Genomic DNA, 26,268 nt, shown 5'->3' with positions numbered 1-26,268 from the left:
CTCCAGATTTGGTCTCACCAATGCCTTGTACAATTTTAACATTACATCCCAGCTTCTATACTCAAGGGAAAAGCTTGTCCACGTCAACTCTGTCTATCCCTCTCATCATTTTAAAGACCTCTATCAAGTCCCCCCTTAACCTTCTGTGCTCCAGAGAATAAAGCCCTAACTTGTTCAACCTATCTCTGTAACTTTACTCTGTTAAACTGCCCCGGGCGCCCAAAACCCACCGTAGGCCGCTGTTCGGCGGGTGGACAATCCATCGGGTCCGAGTGCCGGTAGCATAAATGATCACAGATGTTATAGTGCAAATGCGAACACTTTATTCAATAAACACCACACACTGTACAACAAACCCACCAGATTCCCGCGCTCTGACCCTAGTCCCCTCATGTGTAGTCAGTCACGACTCCCGCTAACGCCAGTCCCCCCCCCCACCCCATATCACTGATCACACCCGCTGATGTCACTGGTAGCCCCGGTTGATGGTCGCGGTCCCCGGTCAATTGTCGGTCGCGGCAGCCGCCGGCAGGCCGCCGTCCGTGCCCTGTGCGTGCAACAGCCGGTGGTATCTGTCACCCCGCGCCTCCAGCTCCAGGCGCGGCCCCTGCTCCACCACCGCACCCTTCTCCAGCACCACCACGCGGTCCGCCCACTCCATCGTACTCTGCCGGTGCGTGATCACCAGAACGGCGCGGTTCCGGTCCCGGGCAAACACCGACTCGTGGACCTGCGGCAGACAGGCACACGGCGCGTTAGTGGGGGGGTGGGGGAGGGAGGAGGGAGGCGGGAGGTAGAGAGGGAGAAGAGGGAGAAGGGAGGAACAGGAACAGGGTACGGGATGGATGGGGAGGGGCTGGTACACACGGTGAATGTACACGTGGTACACACGGTGACTGTACACATGGGGAGGAGTATAGGAGCAGGGAGGTTCTACTGCAGTTGTACAGGGTCTTGGTGAGACCACACCTGGAGTATTGCGTACAGTTTTGGTCTCCAAATCTGAGGAAGGACATTATTGCCATAGAGGGAGTACAGAGAAGGTTTCACCAGACTGATTCCTGGGATGTCAGGACTGTCTTATGAAGAAAGACGGGATAGACTCAGTTTGTACTCGCTAGAATTTAGAAGATTGAGGGGGGGATCTTATAGAAACTTACAAAATTCTTAAGGGGTTGGACAGGCTAGATGCAGGAAGATTGTTCCCGATGTTGGGGAAGTCCAGGACAAGGGGTCACAGTTTAAGGATAAGGAAAATCTTTTAGGACCGAGATGAGAAAAAAAAATTTGCACAGAGAGTGGTGAATCTGTGGAATTTTCTGCCACAGAGGGTAGTTGAGGCCACACAGTTCATTGGATATATTTAAGAGGGAGTTAGATGTGGCCCTTGGGGCTAAGGGGATCAGGGGGTATGGAGAGAAGGCAGGTACGGGATACTGAGTTGGATGATCAGCCATGATCATATTGAATGGCGGTGCAGGTTCGAAGGGCCGAATGGCCCTACTCCTGCACCTAATTTCTATGTTACGATGTACACACGGTGACTGTACACAGGGAGGGGAGGGGGGTGTGTGACTGTACTCATGCAGGGGGGGGAGGGGGTGGGGGGGGGGCTACTCACCAGATGTGCGGTCCCATTATCCAGGCTGCTTGTCGGATCGTCCAGGATCAGCACCCTTGGGTGCCGGATCAGGGCTCGGGCGATGGCCACTCGCTGCTTCTGCCCCCCCGACAGACCCCCCCCCTTCTGCCCCCACGGCTGGCGAGAGAGGGAGAGAGAGAGAGAGAGAGAGAGAGAGAGTGAGAGAGGGAGGTTAGTGCGTGGAGCTGGTGGGGATGAGCAGGTGATTGGTCGAGTGGTTTTGCTACATAGTCGGGGGTGGGGCAACACAAACATGTCTAGATCTCTCCTCCCTCAATGGTCCCTGCCCCCCTGAGCCCCCCCCCCCACCCTCGTTCATCACTCACCGTAGCCATGTTACAAAATTTTGAGATTTAAAAAATCAAGTCTGCAATTTATCCCATCAGATAAAGCATAACAATAAGTTTAATTTGACACCCAATTCACTTTCATATCTCAAGTATTAAAAAAGTTATGGCCATTTTCATACTCGGAAATTAGCATCTTGTTCCCTATTGATTTTCAATGGACATTACAAAAAAGCTGTGATCTTGGATAGTCAAACGCCCATTTCTTAAGGAAAGATTAACATTTTTAAATAGCCTAAGTGTCCAAAGATTATTCACAAATAATTCACAATATAACATGATTTTTATATCTAATTTACATTAATTTATAGGCCAAATGGAAGGAATTTAGTGTTCAATTGCTGTAAATAAATGCCCATTTAAATCGGCTTTCTAGTGGGTTCATGTGGAACGCGCTGGTTTAGAACGTTGACATCGCGCTGGATTAGTGCCCTCAAATGCCGAGAAAAATACTGCGGGATATAAAAAGCCCAAAATGAACTATTCGTTATAGATAACTTGAATAATCAGGGTTATATATGTGCCCCATTTAATGTAAAAATAAGGTACATACCTTTAATTGTTTGCTTTATAAAACCCTGGGGCTGCGAGAGGTTGCGAAATCAGAGAGTAATTTTAAAACTATTATGACTATATTATCGAGGCCTATAAAACTAATAATACCTTTTGCGACCGGGTCTTGCAGCGATTTTTCGTTAATGATTTACTAGGCTGAACATGTGCGATTAGTACAGCCTAGTAAAAATCGCGTTTTAAACCCGCCCCCTCCAAACAGCGCCAAAATCGCCGACATGGCTGAGGGCAGATTCCCAATGACGATTCAGGTAGGTTTTGTAACATACCTACTCACCGTGCCCCACTCATCAGCCCTGCACTCACCCCCTCCTCCCTGTTTGTCCTGCCCCTCCCTCACCTCCAGCAACCCCCCCAATTGCCTCTGCTCCATCCGACTGTTAGCTGCTCAACCTCCCACCCTCAACTATCCTCTGCCCACTCACACCCACTCCCTCTCCGTCCTCAACACCTCCCTCTCATCTTCACACCCCCCCCCCCAATCCTACTCCCCCCAGTCCCCGTACTCCACTCATTCACCATCTCCCCACAAGCCCTCGCTCCCCTCACTCACTATATCTTTCCTCCACAGATGCTGCCTGACACCATATAACCATATAACAATTACAGCACGGAAACAGGCCATCTCGACCCTTCTAGTCCGTGCCGAACACACATTCTCCCCTAGTCGTATCCTTAAGGGGTTGGACAGGCTAGATGCAGGAAGATTGTTCCCGATGTTGGGGAAGTCCAGGACAAGGGGTCACAGCTTAAGGATAAGGGGGAAATCCTTTAAAACCGAGATGAGAAGAACTTTTTTCACACAGAGAGTGGTGAATCTCTGGAACTCTCTGCCACAGAGGGTAGTCGAGGTCAGTTCATTGGCTATATTTAAGAGGAAGTTAGATGTGGCCCTTGTGGCTAAGGGGATCAGGGGTTATGGAGAGAAGGCAGGTACGGGATACTGAGTTGGATGATCAGCCACGATCATATTGAATGGCGAATGGTGCAGGCTCGAAGGGCCGAATGGCCTACTCCTGCACCTAATTTCTATATTTCTATATGCAGCACGGAAACAGGCCATCTCGACCCTTCTAGTCCGTGCCGAACACGTATTCTCCCCTAGTCCCATCTACCTGCGCTCAGACCATAACCCTCCATTCCCTTCCCGTCCATATAACTATCCAATTTATTTTTAAATGATAAAAACAAACCTGCCTCCACCACCTTCACTGGAAGCTCATTCCACACAGCTACCACTCTCTGAGTAAAGAAGTTCCCCCTCATGTTACCCCTAAACTTCAGTCCCTTACTTCTCAAGTCATGTCCCCTTGTTTGAATCTTCCCTACTCTCAGTGGGAAAAGCTTTTCCACGTCAACTCTGTCTATCCCTCTCATCATTTTAAAGGCCTCTATCAAGTCCCCCCTTAACCTTCTGCGCTCCAGAGAATAAAGCCCTAACTTGTTCAACCTTTCTCTGTAACTTAGTTGCTGAAACCCAGGCAACATTCTAGTAAATCTCCTCTGTACTCTCTCTATTTTGTTGACATCCTTCCTATAATTAGGCGACCAAAATTGTACACCATACTCCAGAATTGGCCTCACCAATGCCTTGTACAATTTTAACATTACATCCCACATTCTATACTCAATGCTCTGATTTATAAAGGCCAGCATACCAAAAGCTTTCTTTACCACCCTATCTACATGATATTCCACTTTCAGGGAACTGTGCACAGTTATTCCCAGATCCCTCTGTTCACCTACATTCTTCAATTCCCTACCATGTACTCTCTCTATTTTGTTGACATCCTTCCTATAATTAGGCGACCAAAACAGTGACCTGCTGGGTTACTCCAGCTTTTTGTGACTACCCACACTGACCTTTCTGCACTGAGCCTCCTCCATTGACAAAGTGCCTCTCCCTCTCACCCACGATGCCATTCCCTCCCCTTCCCTTTACCTCCTCCTCTCTCACCCTCCTTTTCTATCCTGCTCCCACTCCATCTCCCTTCTGCTCCCGTCTCTCCCCCTCCCTTTCCCCCCTCCTCCCATCTCCCCTGCTCCCTTTTTTAATTTTTTTTTTTCCCCATCAGTATTTTAATAAAACAAAAATACCAATTCTGTGACCAAGAAACAAAGGGCGATGAAAATCACGGCTGGCCAAGTAGCTCACCATGCAACGCAGCAATAGACAATACAGTATGTGCCCACTCACTCACTTACAGAGGCAGATCAGTGCCTTGTTCACCTTATTGGCTGCCTCAATAAACATGACACAGCACTCGCACAAGATATGCTTCCCATTGTAGCTGACCACACTGCTAAACATCAAATATTCTCTCTCTCGCTCTTTCTTCCTTTCCAAGGACTTTGTTCAGCAATTGCATGTTCCAGCAATGTGCCAAACGTACATACAAGTTCGATGGTTACAATACATCAAACAGTCATCATAATACAATGGTTCAATCTATATGAGCAATGCTCTCCACCCCTTCGCGGCGATGACTCTGTCTCTCTCTCTCTCTCTCTCTTTTTCTTTTTCAAAGACTTTATTCAACACATCAAATACTACAACAGATCAAGTCATACACAAAATGAACTTACATTATATCGTGTCATTATAGCACAACATTACAATCATTATTCACGATACTCTCAACCCCACGCGGTGACCTGCGCCCACCTCCACAGTCCCTGTGAGCACCGCATGTTCCCTCTCCAGGGACACACGTGCACGGACGTAGGCCCGACAGAGGGGCAAGCAGCCGACTCTTGCCTTACCATCCTCCCCCCCCCCCCCCCCCCCCCGCTCCCTTTCCCCCCTCCCCACCACTCTCTCTCTCACCGGTGTTGTATCCGTCCTTGAGCTCCATGATGAATCTGTCGGCAGCGGCACTCCGCGCTGCCTGTTCGATGTCCGGGCTGGAGACGGCCCCCACACTGTACGCGATGTTGTCTTCCACGGGGCGATCGAACAGCTCTGGTTCCTGGCTCACCAGCACCACCTGCAAATTTGCAGAATGCACAAAGCTGGGTGGCAGTGCGAACTGTGAGGAGGATGCTATGAGAATGCAGGGGAGCGGGCAGATGCAGTTTAATGCAGATAAATGTGAGGTTATCCACTTTGGTAGCAAAAACAGGAAGGCAGATTACTATCTAAATGGCGTCAAGTTGGGAAAAGGAGAATTATAACGGGATCTGGGGATCCTTGTTCATCAGTCTATGAAAGTAAGCATGCAGGTACAGCAGGCAGTGAAAAAAAGCCAATGGCCTTTATAACAAGAGGAACAAAGTTGGCCTTTATAACAAGAGGAATCGAGTATAGGAGCAAAGAGGTCCTTCTGCAGTTGTACAGAGCCCTAGTGAGACCACACCTGGAGTATTGTGTGCAGTTTTGGTCCCCTAATTTGAGGAAGGACATTCTTGCTATTGAGGGAGTGCAGCGTAGGTTTACCAGGTTAATTCCCGGGATGGCGGGACTGTCATATGCTGAGAGAATGGAGCGGCTGTGGGCTTGTACACTCTGGAGTTTAGAAGGATGAGAGGGTATCTCATTGAAACATACATGATTGTTAAGGGCTTGGACACGCTAGAGGCAGGAAACATGTTCCCGATGTTGGGGGAGTCCAGAACCAGGGGCCACACACAGTTTAAGAATAAGGGGTAAGCCATTTAGAACGGAGACAAGGAAACACTTTTTCTCACAGAGAGTGGTGAGTCTGCCTCAGAGGGCGGTGGAGGCAGGTTCTCTGGATACTTTCAAGAGAGAGCTAGATAGGGGGTATGGGGGGGAAGGCAGGAACGGGGTACTGATTGGGGATGATCATATTGAATGGCGGTGCTGGCTCGAAGGGCCGAATGGCCTACTCCTGCACCTATTGTCTATTGTCACCCACACAACAGCCAGCCGTGAAGATGCTCATCCCACGGGCCCAGAGTGACCCCTCACTAGCCCAGTGACCCCGCTCCCACCCCCACTGGAAAGTCTCCTCGCTCCACAGCCCCAGAGTGACCCCCACTGGCCAGAGGTACCCTCATCATCCCCTGACACACACCTTCAATGGGCCCAGTGTGACCATCCCACATGGTATCCTGGTTTGAATCAACCCCCCCCCTATCCTCTGACCCCGTCAGTTTCCATAGACAATAGGTGCAGGAGTAGAGGCCATTCGGCCCTTCGAGCCAGCCCCGCCATTCAATGTGATCATGGCTGATCATCCCCAATCAGTACCCCGTTCCTGCCTTCTCCCCATATCCCCTGACTCCGCTATTATTACGAGCCCTATCTAGCTCTCTCTTGAAAGCATCCCAGAGAACCGGCCTCCACCGCCCTCTGAGGCAGAGAATTCCACAGACTCACAACACTCTGTGAGAAAAAGTGTTCCCTCGTCTCTGTTTTGTGTCCTGGTGTCCCGGTAGGCAGCACGACTCTCGTCAGCAGCGGCCTCTGCAGCCCGTCTGCGTTTTTATTATTTTTTGTCTATGTTTCTATGTAGTTTTTGTTATTTTTTTGTTGGGGTGTGTGTGTGTGTGGGGTGGGGTGGGGGTGGGGTGGGAGGGAGGGGGTAACTTTAAAATCTCTCCCTGCATGGGAGACCCGACCTTTTTCTTTGTTGGGTCTCCGTTGTCGTTGGGGCTGCAACGAGGAGCGGCCTCCAACATGAGAAGACCGGGGGCTCTGGTGCCGACGACTCACCTCACCGTCGCGGAGCTGGCCGAGTCCGGAGCGGGTGGAGCGGTGGTGGAGCGCTGCTGCTGCTGCTCCGGAGTCGGAGGCTGCAACTGCGGGTCTGGCGGACGGCGGCACCGGGAGCCCGCGGGTCCCTGGAGGGAGACCGCTTTTCAGGGCTCCCGCAACGGCGACTTCTCCCGCCCGAGTTGCGGGGTTGAAGAGCTCCTGGAGCGGGGCCTGACATCACTGCCCCGCGCGGCTTGGAATGGCCGCGGGACTCTGCGAGCGCACGCCGGGGGCTCTAACATCAAGACCCGGTGTGCGACCTCGCACCACCCGGCGTGGGTTTAATGGCCGCGGGACAATCGCCATCGCCATCGCCAGCCGGGGGCTTTGACTTTGACATCGGGGGGGGGAGGGGGGGGAGTGCAGCGGAGAGATAAGTTTTTTTGGCCTTCCATCACAGCGATGTGATGGATGTTTATGTAAATTATGTTGTGTCTTGGGTCAATTTGTTTGTAATGTATGGCTGCAGAAACGGCATTTCGTTTGGACCTCAAGGGGTCCAAATGACAATTAAATTGAATTGAATTGAATCACCTCTCACTGCCCCCTGACCCTCAGTGCCCTGACCCTGTGCCCCCTGACCTTGCTGTGGTAGTACTTGTGGTCGTACTCCTGGATGGGCCGCCCGTCCAGCAGGATGCGGCCGGACTGAGGCTCGTAGAAACGTTGCAGGAGGCTGACGCAGGTGGTCTTCCCCCCTCCCGAGGGTCCCACCAGGGCCGTCACCTCCCCGGCCCGCACCTCGAACGACACGTCCTGCAAACACACAACACCCCGACTCGTTAGCGGTGAAACTTCATATCATCCTGACACCCCACTCACACTAACCCTTGCCCCGGAACCCTCCCAATTCTCTACCCATCCACTGCGCTCCATCTGCCCTTCACACACAAACATCGGAAAAGCAGCCAATGTACTCAAAGACCTTTCCCACCCTGGTCATTCCCTCTTTTCCATATAACCATATAACAATTACAGCATGGAAACAGGCCATCTCGGCCCTACAAGTCCGTGCCGAACAACTTTTTTCCCCTTAGTCCCACCTGCCTGCACTCATACCATAACCCTCCATTCCCTTCTCATCCATATGCCTATCCAATTTATTTTTAAATGATACCAATGAACCTGCCTCCACCACTTCCACTGGAAGCTCATTCCACACCGCTACCACTCTCTGAGTAAAGAAGTTCCCCCTCATATTACCCCTAAACTTCTGTCCCTTAATTCTGAAGTCATGTCCTCTTGTTTTTGAATCTTCCCTATTCTCAAAGGGAAAAGCTTGTCCACATCAACTCTGTCTATCCCTCTCATCATTTTAAAGACCTCTATCAAGTCCCCCCTTAACCTTCTGCGCTCCAGAGAATAAAGACCTAACTTATTCAACCTATCTCTGTAACTTAGTTGTTGAAACCCAGATCTTGTATCTCTTGGTTATCACCTCTTCCACAGCTGCAATGGACCATTGTGGCCAGTAGACATTGAAACATAGAAATTAGGTGCAGGAGTAGAGGCCATTCGACCCTTCGAGCCTGCACTGCCATTCAATATGATCATGGCTGATCATCCAACTCAGTATCCCGTACCTGCCTTCTCTCTATACCCCCTGATCCCCTTAGCCACAGAGAGTTCCAGAGATTCACCACTCTCTGTGTGAAAAAAGTTCTTCTCATCTCGGTTTTAAAGGATTTCCCCCTTACCCTTAAGCTGTGACCCCTTGTCCTGGACTTCCCTAACATCGGGAGCAATCTTCCTGCATCTAGCCTGTCCAACCCCTTAAGAATTTTGTAAGTTTCTATAAGATCCCCCTCTCAATCTCCTAAATTCTAGAGAGTATAAACCAAGTCTATCCAGTCTTTCTTCATAAGACAGTCCTGACATCCCAGGAATCAGTCTGGTGAACCGTCTCTGCACTCCCTCTATGGCAATAATGTCCTTCCTCAGATTTGGAGACCAAAACTGTACGCAATACTCCAGGTGTGGTCTCACCAAGACCCTGTACAACTGCAGTAGAACCTCCCTGCTCCTATACTCAAATCCTTTTGCAATGAAAGCTAACATACCATTCGCTTTCTTCACTGCCTGCTGCACCTGCATGCCTACCTTCAATTTGCATTCCCTCTGTCTCTCTCTGTCCCTCCCCCACCCGAGCCAATCTGCTGGTTTTACTGTTTGTATCCCTTGGTTATCACCTCTTCCACAGCTGACAATGGACCATTGTGGCCATTAGTTTCCCTCTCCGCTGACTCTCGGTCTGAAGAAGGGTTTTGGCCTGAAGCGTTCCCCCATTCCTTCTCTCCAGAGATGCTGCCTGGTGTCTGGTGCACAGTTGAGCCCTGGTCTGCCTCATGTAAGGTGCAGCGCTGCTCAACCCCACACCTCCCCCTCCCCCCGGCACTAGGGAACGAACCAGCTCACCTTCAGCACGGCAACGTCAGGTTGGTTGGGGTAGGCGAAGGTGACGTTGTGGAACTGGATGTGAGCACCCAGTGTCGCTGGGGCCAGAGTTCCCTGAAGGGCCAGGGCAGGCTGGAGATCCATGTACTCAAACACCTTCTCCGAGGCACCCACTGCCTTCTTCACTTGAGGGTAGAAACGGAGCAGGGCCTGCATGGGGCACACGGGACAGTTCATTGTTACCCACATGGCAGGAGGCACATAACGGATCAGACACTTCTGCAGTTGTACAGAGCCCTAGTGAGACCACACCTGGAGTATTGTGTGCAGTTTTGGTCCCCTAATTTGAGGAAGGACATTCTTGCTATTGAGGGAGCCCAGCGTAGGTTTACAAGGTTAATTCCCGGGATGGCGGGACTGTCATATGCTGAGAGAATGGAGCAGCTGGGCTTGTACGCTCTGGAGTTATAACCATATAACAATTACAGCACGGAAACAGGCCATCTCGACCCTTCTAGTCCGTGCCGAACACATAATCTCCCCTAGTCCCATATACCTGCGCTCAGACCATAACCCTCCATTCCCTTCCCATCCATATAACTATCCAATTTATTTTTAAATGATAAAAACGAACCTGCCTCCACCACCTTCACTGGAAGCTCACACAGCTACCACTCTCTGAGTAAAGAAGTTCCCCCTCATATTACCCCTAAACTTCTGTCCCTTAATTCTGAAGTCATGTCCTCTTGTTTGAATCTTCCCTATTCAATGGGAAAAGCTTGTCCACATCAACTCTGTCTATCCCTCTCATCGTTTTAAAAACCGCTATCAAGTCCCCCCTTAACCTTCTGCGCTCCAGAGAATAAAGACCTAACTTATTCAACCTTTCTCTGTAACTTAGTTGCTGAAACCCAGGCAACATTCTAGTAAAAGTTTAGATGGATGAGCGGGGATCTCACTGAAACATATAAGATTGTTAAGGGCTTGGACACACTAGAGGCAGGAAACATGTTGGGGGAGTCCAGAACCAAGGGGCCACAGTTTAAGAATAAGGAGTAAGCCATTTAGAACGGAGACGAGAAAACACTTTTTCTCACAGAGAGTGGTGAGTCTGTGGAATTCTCTGCCTCAGAGGGCGGTGGAGGCAGGTTCTCTGGATACTTTCAAGAGAGAGATAGATAGAGCTCTTAAAAATAGCAGAGTCAGGGGATATGGGGAGAAGGCGGGAACGGGGTACTGATTGGGGATGATCAGCCATGATCACATTGGAGGGCGGAATGGACCAATTGTCTATTGAGAGAGTGGGAGCCGGGGGAACGTGTGTCGGGCAGGACGAATGTACCGTTGCCGGGGGGTTGCCGGGGGTCCTGTTGCCTGGGGGTCGTGCGGGTGTCTGACGCCCCCCCCCCACCCTCACTCACCTCGACGGCGGAGGTGAACTGCATCTGGTACAGGATGAACGAGACGAGACCCCCGCTTGTGACGTTGCCCTCGGCCACCAGAAGCCCCCCGTAGCACAGCACACACACCTTCAGCAGTAGCCCAGACAGCTGCAGGAGGCAACAGCAGCACAGTGAGATGCAGCACTGGGGCACCAGCCCGGACAACCCAACCCCAACCCAACACCAACCCCCCAACCCAACCCCAACCCCATCACCAACCCCAACCCAACCCCAACCCAACCCCAACCCCAGCCCCAACCCCAGCCCCAACACCAGCCCCAAACCCAGGCCCAACCCCAGCCCCAACGCCATCCGCAACGTAAGCCCCAGCCCCAAACCCAACCCCTGGCCCAGTCCCAACTCCACCCCAGGCCCACCCAACCCCAACCCCAACCCCAGGCCCCACCCCAACCCCAACACCAACCCCCAACCCAACCCCAACCCTAACCCCAGCCCCAACCCCAACCCAACCCCAACCCAACCCAACCCAACCCCAACCCAACCCCAACCCCCAACCCAACCCCAACCCAACCCCAACCCAACCGCAACCCAACACCAACCCAACCCAACCCCCAACCCAACACCAACCCCCAACCCAACCCCAACCCAACACCAACCCCAGCCCCAACCCCAACCCCAACACCAGCCCCAACCCCATCCCCAGCCCAACCCCAACCACCTCCCCAACCCCAAACCCAACCCCCGCCCCAACCCCCACCCCCCCCCCCACCCCCAACCCCAACCCAACCCCCAACCCAACACCAACCCCCCACCCAACCCCCAACACCTAACACCAACCCCCACCCCCAACCCACCCCACCCCAACCCCAACCCAACCCCCACCCCCACCCCAACCCCCACCCCCACCCCCCACACCCCACCCCCAACCCAACCCCAACCCCAACCCAACCCCAAACCCCCAACCCCCAACCCCCAACCCCAACCCAACCCAACCCAACCCCAACACCCAACCCCAACCAAACCCCCAACCCAACCCCAACCCAACCCCCACCCCAACCCCAACCCAACCCCAACCCCAACCCCAGCCCCAACCAAACCCAACCCCACCCCCACCCCCAACACCAACCCCAACCCCAGCCCAACCAACCCCAACCCCAACCCAACCCCAACCCAACCCCAGCCCAACCCCAGCCCTAACCCCAGAGAAACACCCCCCCACCCCCTCACACACAAAGAATGACCCCTCACCCCTAGAGAATGACCCCTCACCCCCTCAAACACATATAAACATAGAAATTAGGTGCAGGAGTAGGCCATTCGGCCCTTCGAGCCTGCACCGCCATTCAATATGATCATGGCTGATCATCCAACTCAGTATCCCGTACCTGCCTTCTCTCCATACCCTCTGATCCCCTTAACCACAACGGCCACATCTAACCCCCTTAAATATAGCCAATGAACTGTGGCCTCGTCTACCCTCTGCGGCAGAGAGTTCCAGAGATTCACCACTCTCTGTGTGAAAAAAGTTCTTCTCATCTCGGTTTTAAAGGATTTCCCCCTTATCCTTAAGCTGTGACCCCTTGTCCTGGACTTCCCCAAGATCGGGAACAATCTTCCTGCATCTAGCCTGTCCAACCCCTTAAGAATTTTGTAAGTTTCTATAAGATCCCCTCTCAATCTCCTAAATTCTAGAGAGTATAAACCAAGTCTATCCAGTCTTTCTTCATAAGACAGTCCTGACATCCCAGGAATCAGTCTGGTGAACCGTCTCTGCACTCCCTCTATGGCAATAATGTCCTTCCTCAGATTTGGAGACCAAAACTGTACGCAATACTCCAGGTGTGGTCTCACCAAGACCCTGTACAACTGCAGTAGAACCTCCCTGCTCCTATACTCAAATCCTCTTGCAATGAAAGCTAACATACCATTCGCTTTCTTTGCAGGCTCGAAGGGCCGAATGGCCTACTCCTGCACCTAATTTCTATGTTTCTATGTTTCTCCCCACGCTAACCCCAGAGAACCACCCTTCACCCTTCACCCCCCCATCCCCGGGCTCCCCTCCTACATACACCACCCTTTCTGGCACCCCTCCCCCTCCCTATCTCACAACCTTCCCTCCATGACCCCCCCACTCACGCTGCTGGTCCACATGTAGATGGCGTAGAGCACGGCCTCCTTCTTGTTGAGGCGGTACGTGTCCTCCAGCCGCTGCTTGTACCGCTCGCACTCGCCCGCCTCGTTGGCGAAGCTGCGCACCGTCCGCATGGCCGACAACGTCTCTGTCGCAACGTCGTTCGCCTTGGCCAGAGATGTCTGTACCTCTGCCGTCAGGCCCTGCACACACGGAGATGTCGGGGTCACCACACGGAGATGTCGGGGTCACCACACGGAGATGTCGGGGTCACCACACGGAGATGGCGGGGTCACCACACGGAGATGTCGGGGTCACCACACTGAGATTCCGGGGTCAGTGGGGGGGATCTCGGGGTCACCACTCGGAGATGTCGGGGTCAGTGGGGGGTAGGTCCTGGGGTCACCACACGGAGATGTCGGGGTCACCACACGGAGATGTCGGGGTCACCACACGGAGATGTCGGGGTCACCACACGGAGATGTCGGGGTCACCACACGGAGATGTCGGGGTCAGTGGGGGGGAGATCCAGGGGTCACCACACGGAGATGTCGGGGTCACCACACGGAGATGTCGGGGGTCAGTGGGGACAGGGATTGGGGAGGGTGGGGGGTGAGGAATGTTGAAGGGGTCGGGGTCGGGTTCGGGGTCGGGGTGCGGAGAGGGGAGGGAGGGTGGGGATTTGGGAGAATGGGGAGAGAGTGTTGGGTGGGGAATGGGGAGATGGAAGTGTAGGTAATGGGTGTGAGGCGGGGGTGAAGGTTGGGGTGAGTTGGGAGGGGGGTTGTGGGCAATGGGGGTGAGGTGGGTGAAGGGGATGAGGTGGGCAATTGTGCTTTGGGCAGTGATGGACACACCTGGTAGAACTGTGCAACAAACTCCGGAAGGCTGATGATGAAGGGGATGAATACGAGGGTGCAGAGGGAGAGGCGGAAGGACTGACTGAACATAAAGAGCAGCAAACACACGGCCCAGGACAGGTACCACATCAACAGCCTAAGCTGCTCCGTCAGCGACTCACTCATCGTGTTGGTGTCCGTGGTGACACGAGACGTGATCTCACCTGGTAACGGAGAGAGAAGGGGTGGGGGGTGGAGAGAGGGGGAGGGAGGAGGAGTGGGAGGAGAGATGGTTGGGGCGGGGGAGGGGGAGAGAGGGAAAGAGATCGTCAAATCATATCAAATCAAGTCTTATAGAAACTTACAAAATTCTTAAGGGGTTGGACAGGCTACTGCAGTTGTACAGGGTCTTGGTGAGACCACACCTGGAGTATTGCGTACAGTTTTGGTCTCCAAATCTGAGGAAGGACATTCTTGCCATAGAGGGAGTACAGAGACGGTTCACCAGGCTGATTCCTGGGATGTCAGGACTGTCTTATGAAGAAAGACTGGATAGACTTGGTTTATACTCTCTAGAATTTAGGAGATTGACAGTCTTAGAATAAGGGCCACAGTCTTAGAATAAAGGGGGGGTCATTTAAGACTGAGGTGAGTTGAGAGGGACTTTCTAGAATACTCTCTAGAATTTAGAAGATTGAGAGGGGATCTTATAGAAAGTTACAAAATTCTTAAGGGGTTGGACAGGCTAGATGCAGGAAGATTGTTCCCGATGTTGGGGAAGTCCAGGACAAGGGATCACAGCTTAAGGATAAGGGGGAAATCCTTTAAAACCGAGATGAGAAGAACTTTTTTCACACAGAGAGTGGTGAATCTCTGGAACTCTCTGCCACAGAGGGTAGTCGAGGCCACAGTTCATTGGCTATATTTAAGAGGGAGTTAGATGTGGCCCTTGTGGCTAAGGGGATCAGAGGGTATGGAGAGAAGGCAGGTACAGGATACTGAGTTGGATGATCAGCCATCATCATATTGAATGGCGGTGTAGGCTCGAAGGGCCGAATGGCCTATTCCTGCACCTAATTTCTATGTTTCTATGATCAGCCATGATCATATTGAATGGCGAATGGTGCAGGCTCGAAGGGCCGAATGGCCTCTACTCCTGCACCTAATTTCTATGCTTCTATCATTGGCCTGCCAGACTGAACCAGTGGCAAGAGGTGGGTCTGCTGGCCAGGGTGGGGAGCACGGCCTATTGCACACTAGCCTTCATTGGGCAGCGTATCGAGTTGGCACATCAAGGTGCAGCTGTACGTTGGCACGGTTGTACACCGGTAGAGATGCTGCCTCACAGCACAGCTTTCATCCAGACTATGGGTGATGCCTGTACAGAGTTTGGACGTTCCCCATGACACCACATGGTTTTGCTCCGGGTGCCCCCGTTTCATCATCATTCCAAAGACGTGCAAGTTTGTAGTTTACTTGGAAGTAGTAAAATTGTCCCCAGTGTTGGCAACTATTGGTCATCACGGACTTGGTGGACCAAAGGGCCTGTTTCCATGCTGTATCTCTAAAGTGTTGTATCTCTAAACTTACATGGTAAATGGTAGGGAATTGAAGAATACAGTTGAACAGAGGGATCTGGGAATAACCGTGCATAGTTCCTTGAAGGTGGAATCTCATATAGATAGGGTGGTAAAGAAAGCTTTTGGTATGCTAGCCTTTATAAATCAGAGCATTGAGTATAGAAGCTGGGATGTAATGTTAAAATTGTACAAGGCATTGGTGAGACCAAATCTGGAGTATGGTGTACAGTTTTGGTCGCCCAATTATAGGAAGGATGTCAACAAAATAGAGAGAGTACAGAGGAGATTTACTAGAATGTTGCCTGGGTTTCAACAACTAAGTTACAGAGATAGGTTGAACAAGTTAGGTCTTTATTCTCTGGAGCACAGAAGGTTAAGGGGGGACTTGATCGAGGTCTTTAAAATGATGAGAGGGATAGACAGAGTTGACGTGGAAAAGCTTTTCCCACTGAGAGTAGGGAAGATTCAAACAAGGGGACATGACTTGAGAATTAAGGGACTGAAGTTTAGGGGTAATATGAGGGGGAACTTCTTTACTCAGAGAGTGGTAGTGGTGTGGAATGAGCTTCCAGTGGAAGTGGTGGAGGCAGGTTCATTGGTATCATTTAAAAATAAATTGGATAGGCATATGGAAGAGAAGGGAATGGAGGGTTATGGTATGAGTGCAGGCAGGTGGGACTAAGGGAAAAAAAAGTTGTTCGGCACGGACTTGTAGGGCCGAGATGGCCTGTTTCTGTGATGTAATTGTTATATGGTTATATGGGGAGAAGGCAGGCACGGGTTATTGATTGGGGACGATCAGCCATGATCACAATGAATGGCGGTGCTGGCTCGAAGGGCCGAATGGCCTCCTCCTGCACCTATTTTCTATGTTTCTATGTATATATACCTCTTTCTCTCGTTCCCTCCTCCTCCCCATTTCCTCTTGTTTCTTTCAATCTCTCTCCCTCCCTCTTCCTCCCCCTCTCTCTGTCTCTCCATGCCTGTCTCTCTTTCCCTTCTCCACCCTCTCCCCAGGTGCCTTTTGTCCCATTCCTTCTCCCCTTCCCTCTCACGCATATCGTTTCCCCAGCAATCTATTTGCTCTCTCCACTTCTGATCTAGCACTCTGGTGCCAGGATAACAGCCTCCTCTTGAACATCAAAAAAACGAAGGAGCTGATCGTGGACTTTAGGAGGGCACATCATCCGAGGACGTACACTCCATTGAGGATAAATGGGGATCCTGTGGATAGGGTGAACTGTTTTAAATATCTGGGAGTCCACATCTCCGAGGATATGACATGGGCATCACACGCCTCAGCACTGGTGAGTAAGGCAAGGCAGCGCCTTTACCACCTCAGGCAATTGAGGAAATTCAGAGTGTCTCCGAGGATCCTCCAGTGCTTCTACGCAGCGGCGGTGGAAAGCATCTTGTCCGGGAACATTACCATCTGGTTCGGGAATTGCTCTGCCAAGGACAAGAAGGCTCTGCAGAGAGTAGTGCGTTCGGCCGAACGCACTATGGGAACTTCACTCGCCCCCCTGCAGGAACTATACAACAGGAGGTGCAACTCCAGAGCAAACAAAATCATGGGAGACCCCTTCCACCCCTGCAACGGACTGTTCCAGCTGCTACGGTCAGGCAAACGCCTCCGTTGCCATGCGGTGAGAACGGAGAGGTTGAGAAGGAGTTTCTTCCCAGAGGCAATTCGGACTGTAAACGCCTATCTCACCAGGGACTAACTCTACTGAACGTTTTTTCCTTCCATTATCCATTATTTATTATGTAAAAGAATATGTGTGTTATGATTGTGTTTATAATTTGTTTGGTTGTTTTGTTGTTTGTCTTTTGCACAAAAGTCCGCGAGCATTGCCACTTTCATTTCACTGCACGTCTCGTATGTGTATGTGACAAATAAACTTGACTTGACTTGACCTTCCCACAGGGAGTTGATGTCAGTTCCCATTCCCCCCGCTCACTCCGCCACCCCCTCGCGGAGAGACGGGGCTCTCACCTTACCTGTGTGGACAGTGTCGAAAAATTTGATATCCTGGCGTAGCACAGATCTGAAGACGGAGCCCTGAATGCGGGTGTGAATCCCAGTCATTGTGGTGTTGTAGGTCTGGTCGCAGATAAACTCCATAACAGCGCTGTGTGAAACAGGAGCAGAGGCTAGACATGGCGCTGTAAGGAAGGGGGGGGTCACAGCGGGAGTGGTGAGGGTGGGGGGGTCAGAGAGTGGTGACGGAGGGGGTCATGGGTCAGACATGATGTCGATGTCTAGGAAAAGGGGAGATGCAGCGAGACCTGGGTGTCATGGTACACCAGTCATTGAAGGTAGGCATGCAGGTGCAGCAGGCAGTGAAGAAAGCGAATGGTATGTTAGCTTTCATTGCAAAAGGATTTGAGTATAGGAGCAGGGAGGTTCTACTGCAGTTGTACAGGGTCTTGGTGAGACCACACCTGGAGTATTGCGTACAGTTTTGGTCTTCAAATCTGAGGAAGGACATTATTGCCATAGAGGGAGTGCAGAGAAGGTTCACCAGACTGATTCCTGGGATGTCAGGACTGTCTTATGAAGAAAGACTGGATAGACTTGGTTTATACTCTCTAGAATTTAGGACATTGACAGTCTTAGAATAAGGGCCACAGTCTTAGAATAAAGGGGAGGTCATTTAAGACTGAGGTGAGTTGAGAGGGACTTTCTAGAATACTCTCTAGAATTTAGGAGATTGAGAGGGGATCTTACAAAATTCTTAAGGGGTTGGACAGGCTAGATGCAGGAAGATTGCTCCCGATGTTGGGGAAGTCCAGGACAAGGGGTCACAGCTTAAGGATAAGGGGGGAATCCTTTAAAAAACCGAGATGAGAAGAACTTTTTTCATACAGAGAGTGGTGAATCTCTGGAATTCTCTGCCGCAGAGGGTAGTTGAGGCCACAGTTCATTGGCTATATTTAAGAGGGAGTTAGATGTGGCCCTTGTGGCTAAGGGGATCAGGGGGTATGGAGAGAAGGCAGGTACGGGATACTGAGTTGGATGATCAACCATGATCATATTGAATGGCGAATGGTGCAGGCTTGAAGGGCCGAATGGCCTCTACTCCTACACCACTCTAGAGAGTATTCTAGAAAGTCCCTCTCAACTCACCTCAGTCTTAAATGACCTCCCCTTTATACTAAGACTGGGGCACTTATTCTAAGACTGTCAATCTCCTAAATTCTAGAGAGTATAAACCGAGGCTATCCAGTCTGTCGATGTTTCGATGTGGTGAGGGTAGGGGGGGTCAGAGAGTGGTGAGGGAGGGGGTCGTGGGTCAGAGAGGGTGTGGTGAGGACCAGTGACCTATTGTGGGGCACATTGTGTGCGGATGAGACCTGTGGGAGGAGGAAAACTGTGGGGATGGAGGAGGGGGGGGGGGGGGGGGGGGGGGGGGGGACAGTGGGGGTTTTGGGGGAGAAGGTGATCGGGGGGGTGGGGTAATTCTGGACAGTTGTACACCCCCCACCCCCAAGGCCCACCTGCCCTCATGCCCCGGCCCCCCTCTGCATTCCACTAGCGCCCGTACCTTCCAATGCTGAAGGCGGCCATGGTGAGTATGGTGCTGGTGAAGGCCGTCTCCCCTTCCCCACTCTTCACCCTGTCGGTGAGCCGGCCCGAATAGTAGGGCACGGCCATCTCTCCTGTGGACAGGGCAGCGATCAGTGACTCAGCCCACACTCTCGCCCCCAACACTCACCCAGAGACACACACTCGCCCAGACACACACACACACACTCGCCCAGACATAGTTGCCCCAGACGCAAGGCAAGGCAAGGCAACTTTATTTATATAACACATTCCACACACGAGGCAGACTCAAAGTGCTTCACATAAAAACATGGCATACAATAAAATGAAATAATAAAATGAAATAAAATAGAACTAAAAGAAAAGAAAAGCAAAATTAAAAATGCATTGTAAAAAGTGCAAAAGTTAAAAGAGCAATGTAGTTAAAATTTAGCTGAAAGCTAAAGTAATGTGGATAAATGTGAGGTTATCCATTTTGGTGGCAAAAACGGGAAAGCAGACTATTATCTAAATGGTGGCCGACTGGGAAAGGGAAAGATGCAGCGAGACCTGGGTGTCATGGTACACCAGTCATTGAAAGTAGGCATGCAGGTGCAGCAGGCAGTAAAGAAAGCGAATGGTATGTTAGCTTTCATTGCAAAAGGATTTGAGTATAGGAGCAGGGAGGTTCTACTGCAGTTGTACAGGGTCTTGGTGAGACCACACCTGGAGTATTGCGTACAGTGTTGGTCTCCAAATCTGAGGAAGGACATTATTGCCATAGAGGGAGTGCAGAGACGGTTCACCAGACTGATTCCTGGGATGTCAGGACTGTCTTATGAAGAAAGACTGGATAGACTTGGTTTATACTCTCTAGAATTTAGGAGATTGAGAGGGGATCTTATAGAAACTTACAAATTCTTAAGGGGTTGGACAGGCTAGATGCAGGAAGATTGTTCCCGATGTTGGGGAAGTCCAGGACAAGGGGTCACAGCTTAAGGATAAGGGGGAAATCCTTTAAAAAACCGAGATGAGAAGAACTTTTTTCACACAGAGAGTGGTGAATCTCTGGAACTCTCTGCCACAGAGGGTAGTTGAGGCCAGTTCATTGGCTATATTTAAGAGGGAGTTAGATGTGGCCCTTGTGGCTAAGGGGATCAGGGGTTATGGAGAGAAGGCAGGTACGGGATACTGAGTTGGATGATCAGCCATGATCATATTGAATGGCGGTGCAGGCTCGAAGGGCCGAATGGCCTACTCCTGCACCTAATTTCTATGTTTCTATGTTTCTATGAGACCGTTACAATAATCTAGTCTGGGTCCAAATTTTCGATTTTTATTTTTTTGGATTTTCCATCAGGTAAAGATATGTACTTTATGTTTCAGATGTTATTTTGAGTAAATAATTTTTTTGGGGTAAAAAAGGTCTTTATTGTGTAGTTATTACATAATCACCGCACCATCGCTCCTCATGCACGTCGCACGAAGCACGCGGGGTCATGCGAGAACTAAATTGAATTGGATTTAGAAATGCGATTCAAAGAGCTTTTGCTAAGTTACCCTTATAATATCTATTTCCTCCGTTTTCTCTCAAGGGAAAGCAAGGGGGGGGGGGGGGCATCAGGATTTTAGAAGTGATTAGGTGGGGCATGGCCATAAAAAGGTTGGGAACCACTGGTCTAAGCCTTTCTTTTTTAGCACCAAAAACAATTATCTCCGTTTTGTCCTTATTTAGTTGGAGAAAAATGTTGGCACATCTAGTCTTTGACTTGCTCAATGCAGTGGCACAGCAGATCTATGGGGTAGACGTCCCCAGATGCTGATGTGCACCCAGACGCCCCTTTCTAGACGCAGACTCCCGACCCTCAGATGGTCGGCATTTGGGCATTTGGGCATTTGGACATTGGGGCATTTGGGCATTTGGACATTTGGGCATTTGGACATTTGGACATTGGGGACATTGGGGACATTTGGGCATTTGGACATTTGGACATTGGGGCATTTGGACATTTGGGCTTTTGGATATTGGGGCATTTGGGCAATTGGATATTTGGACATTGGGGACATTTGGACATTTGGACATTTGGGCATTTGGACATTTGGACATTTGGGCATTTGGACATTTGGACATTTGGACATTTGGGCATTTGGACATTTGGGCATTTGGACATTTGGACATTGGGGGCATTTGGACATTTAGACATTTGGGCATTTGGACATTTGGGCATTTGGATATTTGGGCATTGGGGCATTTGGACATTTGGACATTGGGGACATTTGGACATTTGGACATTTGGACATTTGGACATTGGGGACATTTGGACATTTAGGCATTGGGGCATTTGGGCATTTGGGCATTGTGGACATTTGGGCATTTGGACATTGGGGCATTTGGGCATTTGGACATTGGGGCATTTGGACATTTGGACATTGGAGCATTTGGACATTTGGACATTTGGATATTTGGACATTTGGACATTGGGGCATTTGGACATTTGGACATTTGGACATTTGGACATTTGGACATTTGGACATTGGGGCATTTGGGCATTTGGACATTTGGACATTTGGACATTGGGGCATTGGGGCATTGGGACATTTGGGCATTTGGACATTTGGGCATTTGGGCATTTGGATATTTGGACATTTGGACATTTGGACATTTGGATATTTGGACATTGGGGCATTGGGGCATTGGGACATTTGGGCATTTGGACATTTGGGCATTTGGATATTTGGACATTTGGGCATTTGGACATTTGGGCATTTGGGCATTTGGACATTTGGACATTTGGGGCATTTGGACATTGGGGCATTGGGGCATTTGGACATTGGGGCATTTGGACATTTGGCCATTTGGACATTGGGGCATTTGGACATTGGGGCATTGGGGCATTTGGACATTGGGGCATTTGGACATTTGGCCATTTGGACATTTGGCCATTTGGACATTTGGGCATTTGGACATTTGGGCATTGGGGCATTTGGATATTTGGACATTGGGGCATTTGGCCATTTGGACATTTGGACATTTGGGCATTTGGATATTTGGGCATTGGGACATTTGGACATTTGGACATTGGGGCATTTGGACATTGGGGACATTGGGGACATTTGGACATTGGGGACATTTGGACATTGGGGACATTTGGACATTTGCAGGTACGGGATACTGAGTTGGATGATCAGCCATGATCATATTGAATGGCGGTGCAGGCACGAAGGGCCGAATGGCCTCTACTCCAACACCTAATTTCTATTTCTATGTCTATGACACTACGCCAGACACAGATAAAGTTACCCCAGACCCATCTCCCCAAGACACACCCCTTCCACCAGACGCATATGCCCCTTCAGCAGCCGACACTCCCACAGACACAGACGCACATCCCCCTCCCTCAGACACCCCTCCCCCAGATGCCGACCCCCCCCTTCCATGCTCACCAGCCGAGGACAGGACCACGAAGACGGCCACGAGGAGGAACCGTCTGAGATCTGGCCGCAGACAGGACAGCAGTCTGGAGATGGAGGCTGTGGCAGGTGTCTGGCCCGGTGTCTGAGCCTCCGTCTGGGGCAGGAAGCGGTGGGCCACCACCAGCCCCAGGGCAGTGGCCAGGTAGGTGAGGAGCAGGCGGGTGGTGAGGGGGCGTGCAGGAGCTCGGTGTGTGTGGAGCCCGCGGCCAGTGCCAGGCTGTGTAGGTGGGTAGCAGCAGGCAGCAGGTGGCCATTCCCGGCCACGGCTCGGCTAGCCAGCTGCCCCCCAGACGGACCAGCGGCCGCAGGCAGACGGACAGCGCAGCCAGACGCATCACTCCCCACAGCCAAAGCTGCAACAGCGGCCCCATCCAATACTGCCGCAGCGCCCCACTCAACACCCAGCTGATGGTCACATCCAACACGGCCAGTGACAGCAGGAACACTGGCAACGCCATCCTCCCTGTAACACAAGCAGCACGTCAATAACAGTGCCCACACTCCACCCACAGCATCACCAACTCACATCCCCATCCCCCCCCCCACCTCCCACAGCCTGCCAGTCCCAACAATTTTAGAATTGGCCAGGGTTACAGGGATATGGGCCAAATGGCCATAGTATTGTAGATGGGGCTTGTTGGTCAGCATTTGGGCATTGGGACATTTGGGCATTTGGACATTTGGACATTGGGGCATTTGGGCATTTGGGCATTGGGACATTTGGGCATTTGGACATTGGGACATTGGGACATTTGGGCATTTGGACATTGGGGCATTTGGACATTGGGAACATTTGGACATTTGGGCATTGGGGACATTTGGACATTGGGGCATTGGGGCATTGGGGGCATTTGGACATTTGGACATTTGGACATTTGGACATTTGGGCATTTGGGCATTTGGACATTGGGAACATTTGGACATTGGGACATTGGGGCATTTGGACATTTGGACATTGGGGCATTTGGACATTTGGACATTGGGACATTGGGGCATTTGGACATTTGGACATTTGGACATTGGGGCATTGGGACATTGGGGCATTGGGGCATTGGGGACATTGGGGCATTGGGACATTGGGACATTTGGGGGGCAATTGGGCTTTGGGGCATTGGGACATTGGGGCATTGGGGCATTTGGACATTTGGACATTGGGACATTGGGGCATTTGGACATTTGGACATTTGGGCATTGGGGACATTGGGGCATTGGGACATTTGGACATTTGGGCATTGGGGCATTGGGGGATTTGGGACATTTGGACATTGGGGACATTTGGACATTGGGGCATTTGGACATTTGGACATTGGGGCATTGGGGCATTTGGACATTTGGGCATTGGGACATTGGGGCATTTGGACATTGGGACATTTGGGCATTGGGGCATTTGGACATTGGGGCATTGGGGCATTTGGGACATTTGGGCATTTGGACATTGGGGACATTGGGGCATTTGGGACATTTGGGCATTTGGACATTTGGACATTGGGACATTTGGACATTGGGGCATTTGGACATTTGGACATTGGGGCATTGGGGCATTTGGGCATTTGGGCATTGGGACATTGGGGACTTTGGGCATTGGGGCATTTGGGCATTGGGGCATTTGGGCATTTGGGCATTTGGGCATTTGGGCATTTGGGCATTGGGGACATTTGGACATTGGGGCATTTGGACATTTGGACATTGGGGCATTGGGGCATTGGGGCATTTGGGCATTTGGGCATTTGGGCATTTGGGCATTTGGACATTGGGGACATTTGGACATTGGGGCATTTGGACATTTGGACATTTGGGACATTTGGGCATTTGGACATTGGGGCATTGGGGCATTTGGATATTTGGACATTGGGACATTTGGACCTTGGGGCATTGGGACATTGGGGCATTTGGACATTTGGACATTGGGGCATTTGGACATTTGGACATTGGGGACATTTGGGCATTTGGGCATTTGGACATTGGGGCATTTGGACATTTGGACATTGGGGACATTTGGGCATTGGGGACATTGGGGACATTTGGGCATTGGGGACATTGGGGCATTGGGGCATTGGGGCATTTGGACATTTGGGCATTGGGGACATTTGGACATTGGGGCATTTGGACCGAGGGGCCAGATTCCACATAGTTTCACTCTATGACTCACGACTCTCTCTCCTCACCATAAACATATGCCATTTAGCTTTAGAAAAAAGAGAGGAAGTGTTGGAGTATTGGAGGGTCAGGCAGCATCTCTGGAGACAAAAGGCACAAAATATCAACACATCTTTGATTCATTTCCTTTGCCCCAATGATACAGCTTGTTATATTTGTTATAGAACTGTTGTCCAACATGAAGGAGACACAGGGAACTGCAGGTGTCCGAATCTTGAGCAAAACATAAAGTGCTGGAGGACCCAGCGAGGCACGGAAGAATCCCGGGATTGGCGATGATTCTGGGCGGGACACAACACAACACCATCTCGCAATCCCAACTCGAAATGTCAACCAAGCCTTTGCCTCCACAGATGTTGCCTGATGCACAGAGTTCTCCAGATTCCATCATCTGCCATCATGTTCCAGCAGTCCGCCAGTCAACCATATAACAATTACAGCACGGAAACAGGCCATCTCGACCCTTCTAGTCCGTGCCGAACACATAATCTCCCCTAGTCCCATATACCTGCGCTCAGACCATAACCCTCCATTCCCTTCCCGTCCATATAACTATCCAATTTATTTTTAAATGATAAAAATGAACCTGCCTCCACCACCTTCACTGGAAGCTCATTCCACACAGCTACCACTCTCTGAGTAAAGAAGTTCCCCCTCATGTTACCCCTAAACTTCAGTCCCTTAATTCTCAAGTCATGTCCCCTTGTTTGAATCTTCCCTACTCTCAGTGTGAAAAGCTTGTCCACGTCAACTCTGTCTATCCCTCTCATCATTTTAAAGACCTCTATCAAGTCCCCCCTTAACCTTCTGCGCTCCAGAGAATAAAGACCTAACTTATTCAACTTTTCTCTGTAACTTAGTCGCTGAAACCCAGGCAACATTCTAGTAAATCTCCTCTGTACTCTCTCTATTTTGTTGACAGAACCAAAGCTGATTAGCTCCTCACAGCCAGTCCCCTCAGCTCACACTTCTCATTCCCCTCCATATTAATAAAGAATTCAATCACATTGTTCCCACTACTCCTTAAATCAACTAACAGAACAAGATTGTGAATGTGAACCAGCATCTGCAGTTCCCTCTTACACAAGATTGTCAATGACTCCTCTCCTGTTGTCCAACATGAAGGAGACACAGGGAACTGCAGGTGTCCGAATCTTGAGCAAAACACAAAGTGCTGGAGGAACGCAGTGAGCCAGGCAGCAACGGGGGAGGGAATGGACAGGCGGAGTTTTGGGTCGGGACCCTTCTTCAGTATAATGTGGATAAATGTGAGGTTATCCATTTTGGTGGCAAAAACGGGAAAGCAGACTATTATCTAAATGGTGGCCGATTGGGAAAGGGGGAGATGCAGCGAGACCTGGGTGTCATGGTACACCAGTCATTGAAGGTAGGCATGCAGGTGCAGCAGGCAGTGAAGAAAGCGAATGGTATGTTAGCTTTCATTGCAAAAGGATTTGAGTATAGGAGCAGGGAGGTTCT

The 26,268-nt window shown here is 50.8% G+C and overlaps 1 protein-coding gene across 1 annotated transcript; it reads right to left on the bottom strand.

The window, feature by feature from the left end:
- Window positions 1-336: 336 nt before the first annotated feature.
- Window positions 337-23,090, bottom strand: LOC129694074 (antigen peptide transporter 1-like). Its single transcript, XM_055630802.1, has 13 exons — window positions 22,929-23,090; window positions 22,603-22,849; window positions 19,178-19,292; window positions 17,631-17,761; window positions 14,068-14,273; window positions 13,216-13,413; window positions 11,098-11,226; window positions 9,698-9,886; window positions 7,865-8,038; window positions 5,390-5,549; window positions 4,142-4,152; window positions 1,622-1,747; window positions 337-730 (listed from the first exon to the last, which is right to left on the bottom strand). The coding sequence occupies exons 1-13, from the start codon at window positions 23,088-23,090 to the stop codon at window positions 503-505; spliced, it is 2,076 nt and encodes a 691-aa protein (XP_055486777.1). The 3' UTR covers window positions 337-502.
- Window positions 23,091-26,268: the final 3,178 nt, after the last annotated feature.

The sequence above is a fragment of the Leucoraja erinacea genome, unplaced genomic scaffold (genome assembly GCF_028641065.1).
Source record: "Leucoraja erinacea ecotype New England unplaced genomic scaffold, Leri_hhj_1 Leri_534S, whole genome shotgun sequence".
Classification (NCBI taxonomy): Eukaryota; Metazoa; Chordata; class Chondrichthyes; order Rajiformes; family Rajidae; genus Leucoraja; species Leucoraja erinaceus.
Note: the sequence above shows the minus strand (reverse complement) of the source record. Positions and strands in the feature narration are given on the sequence as shown.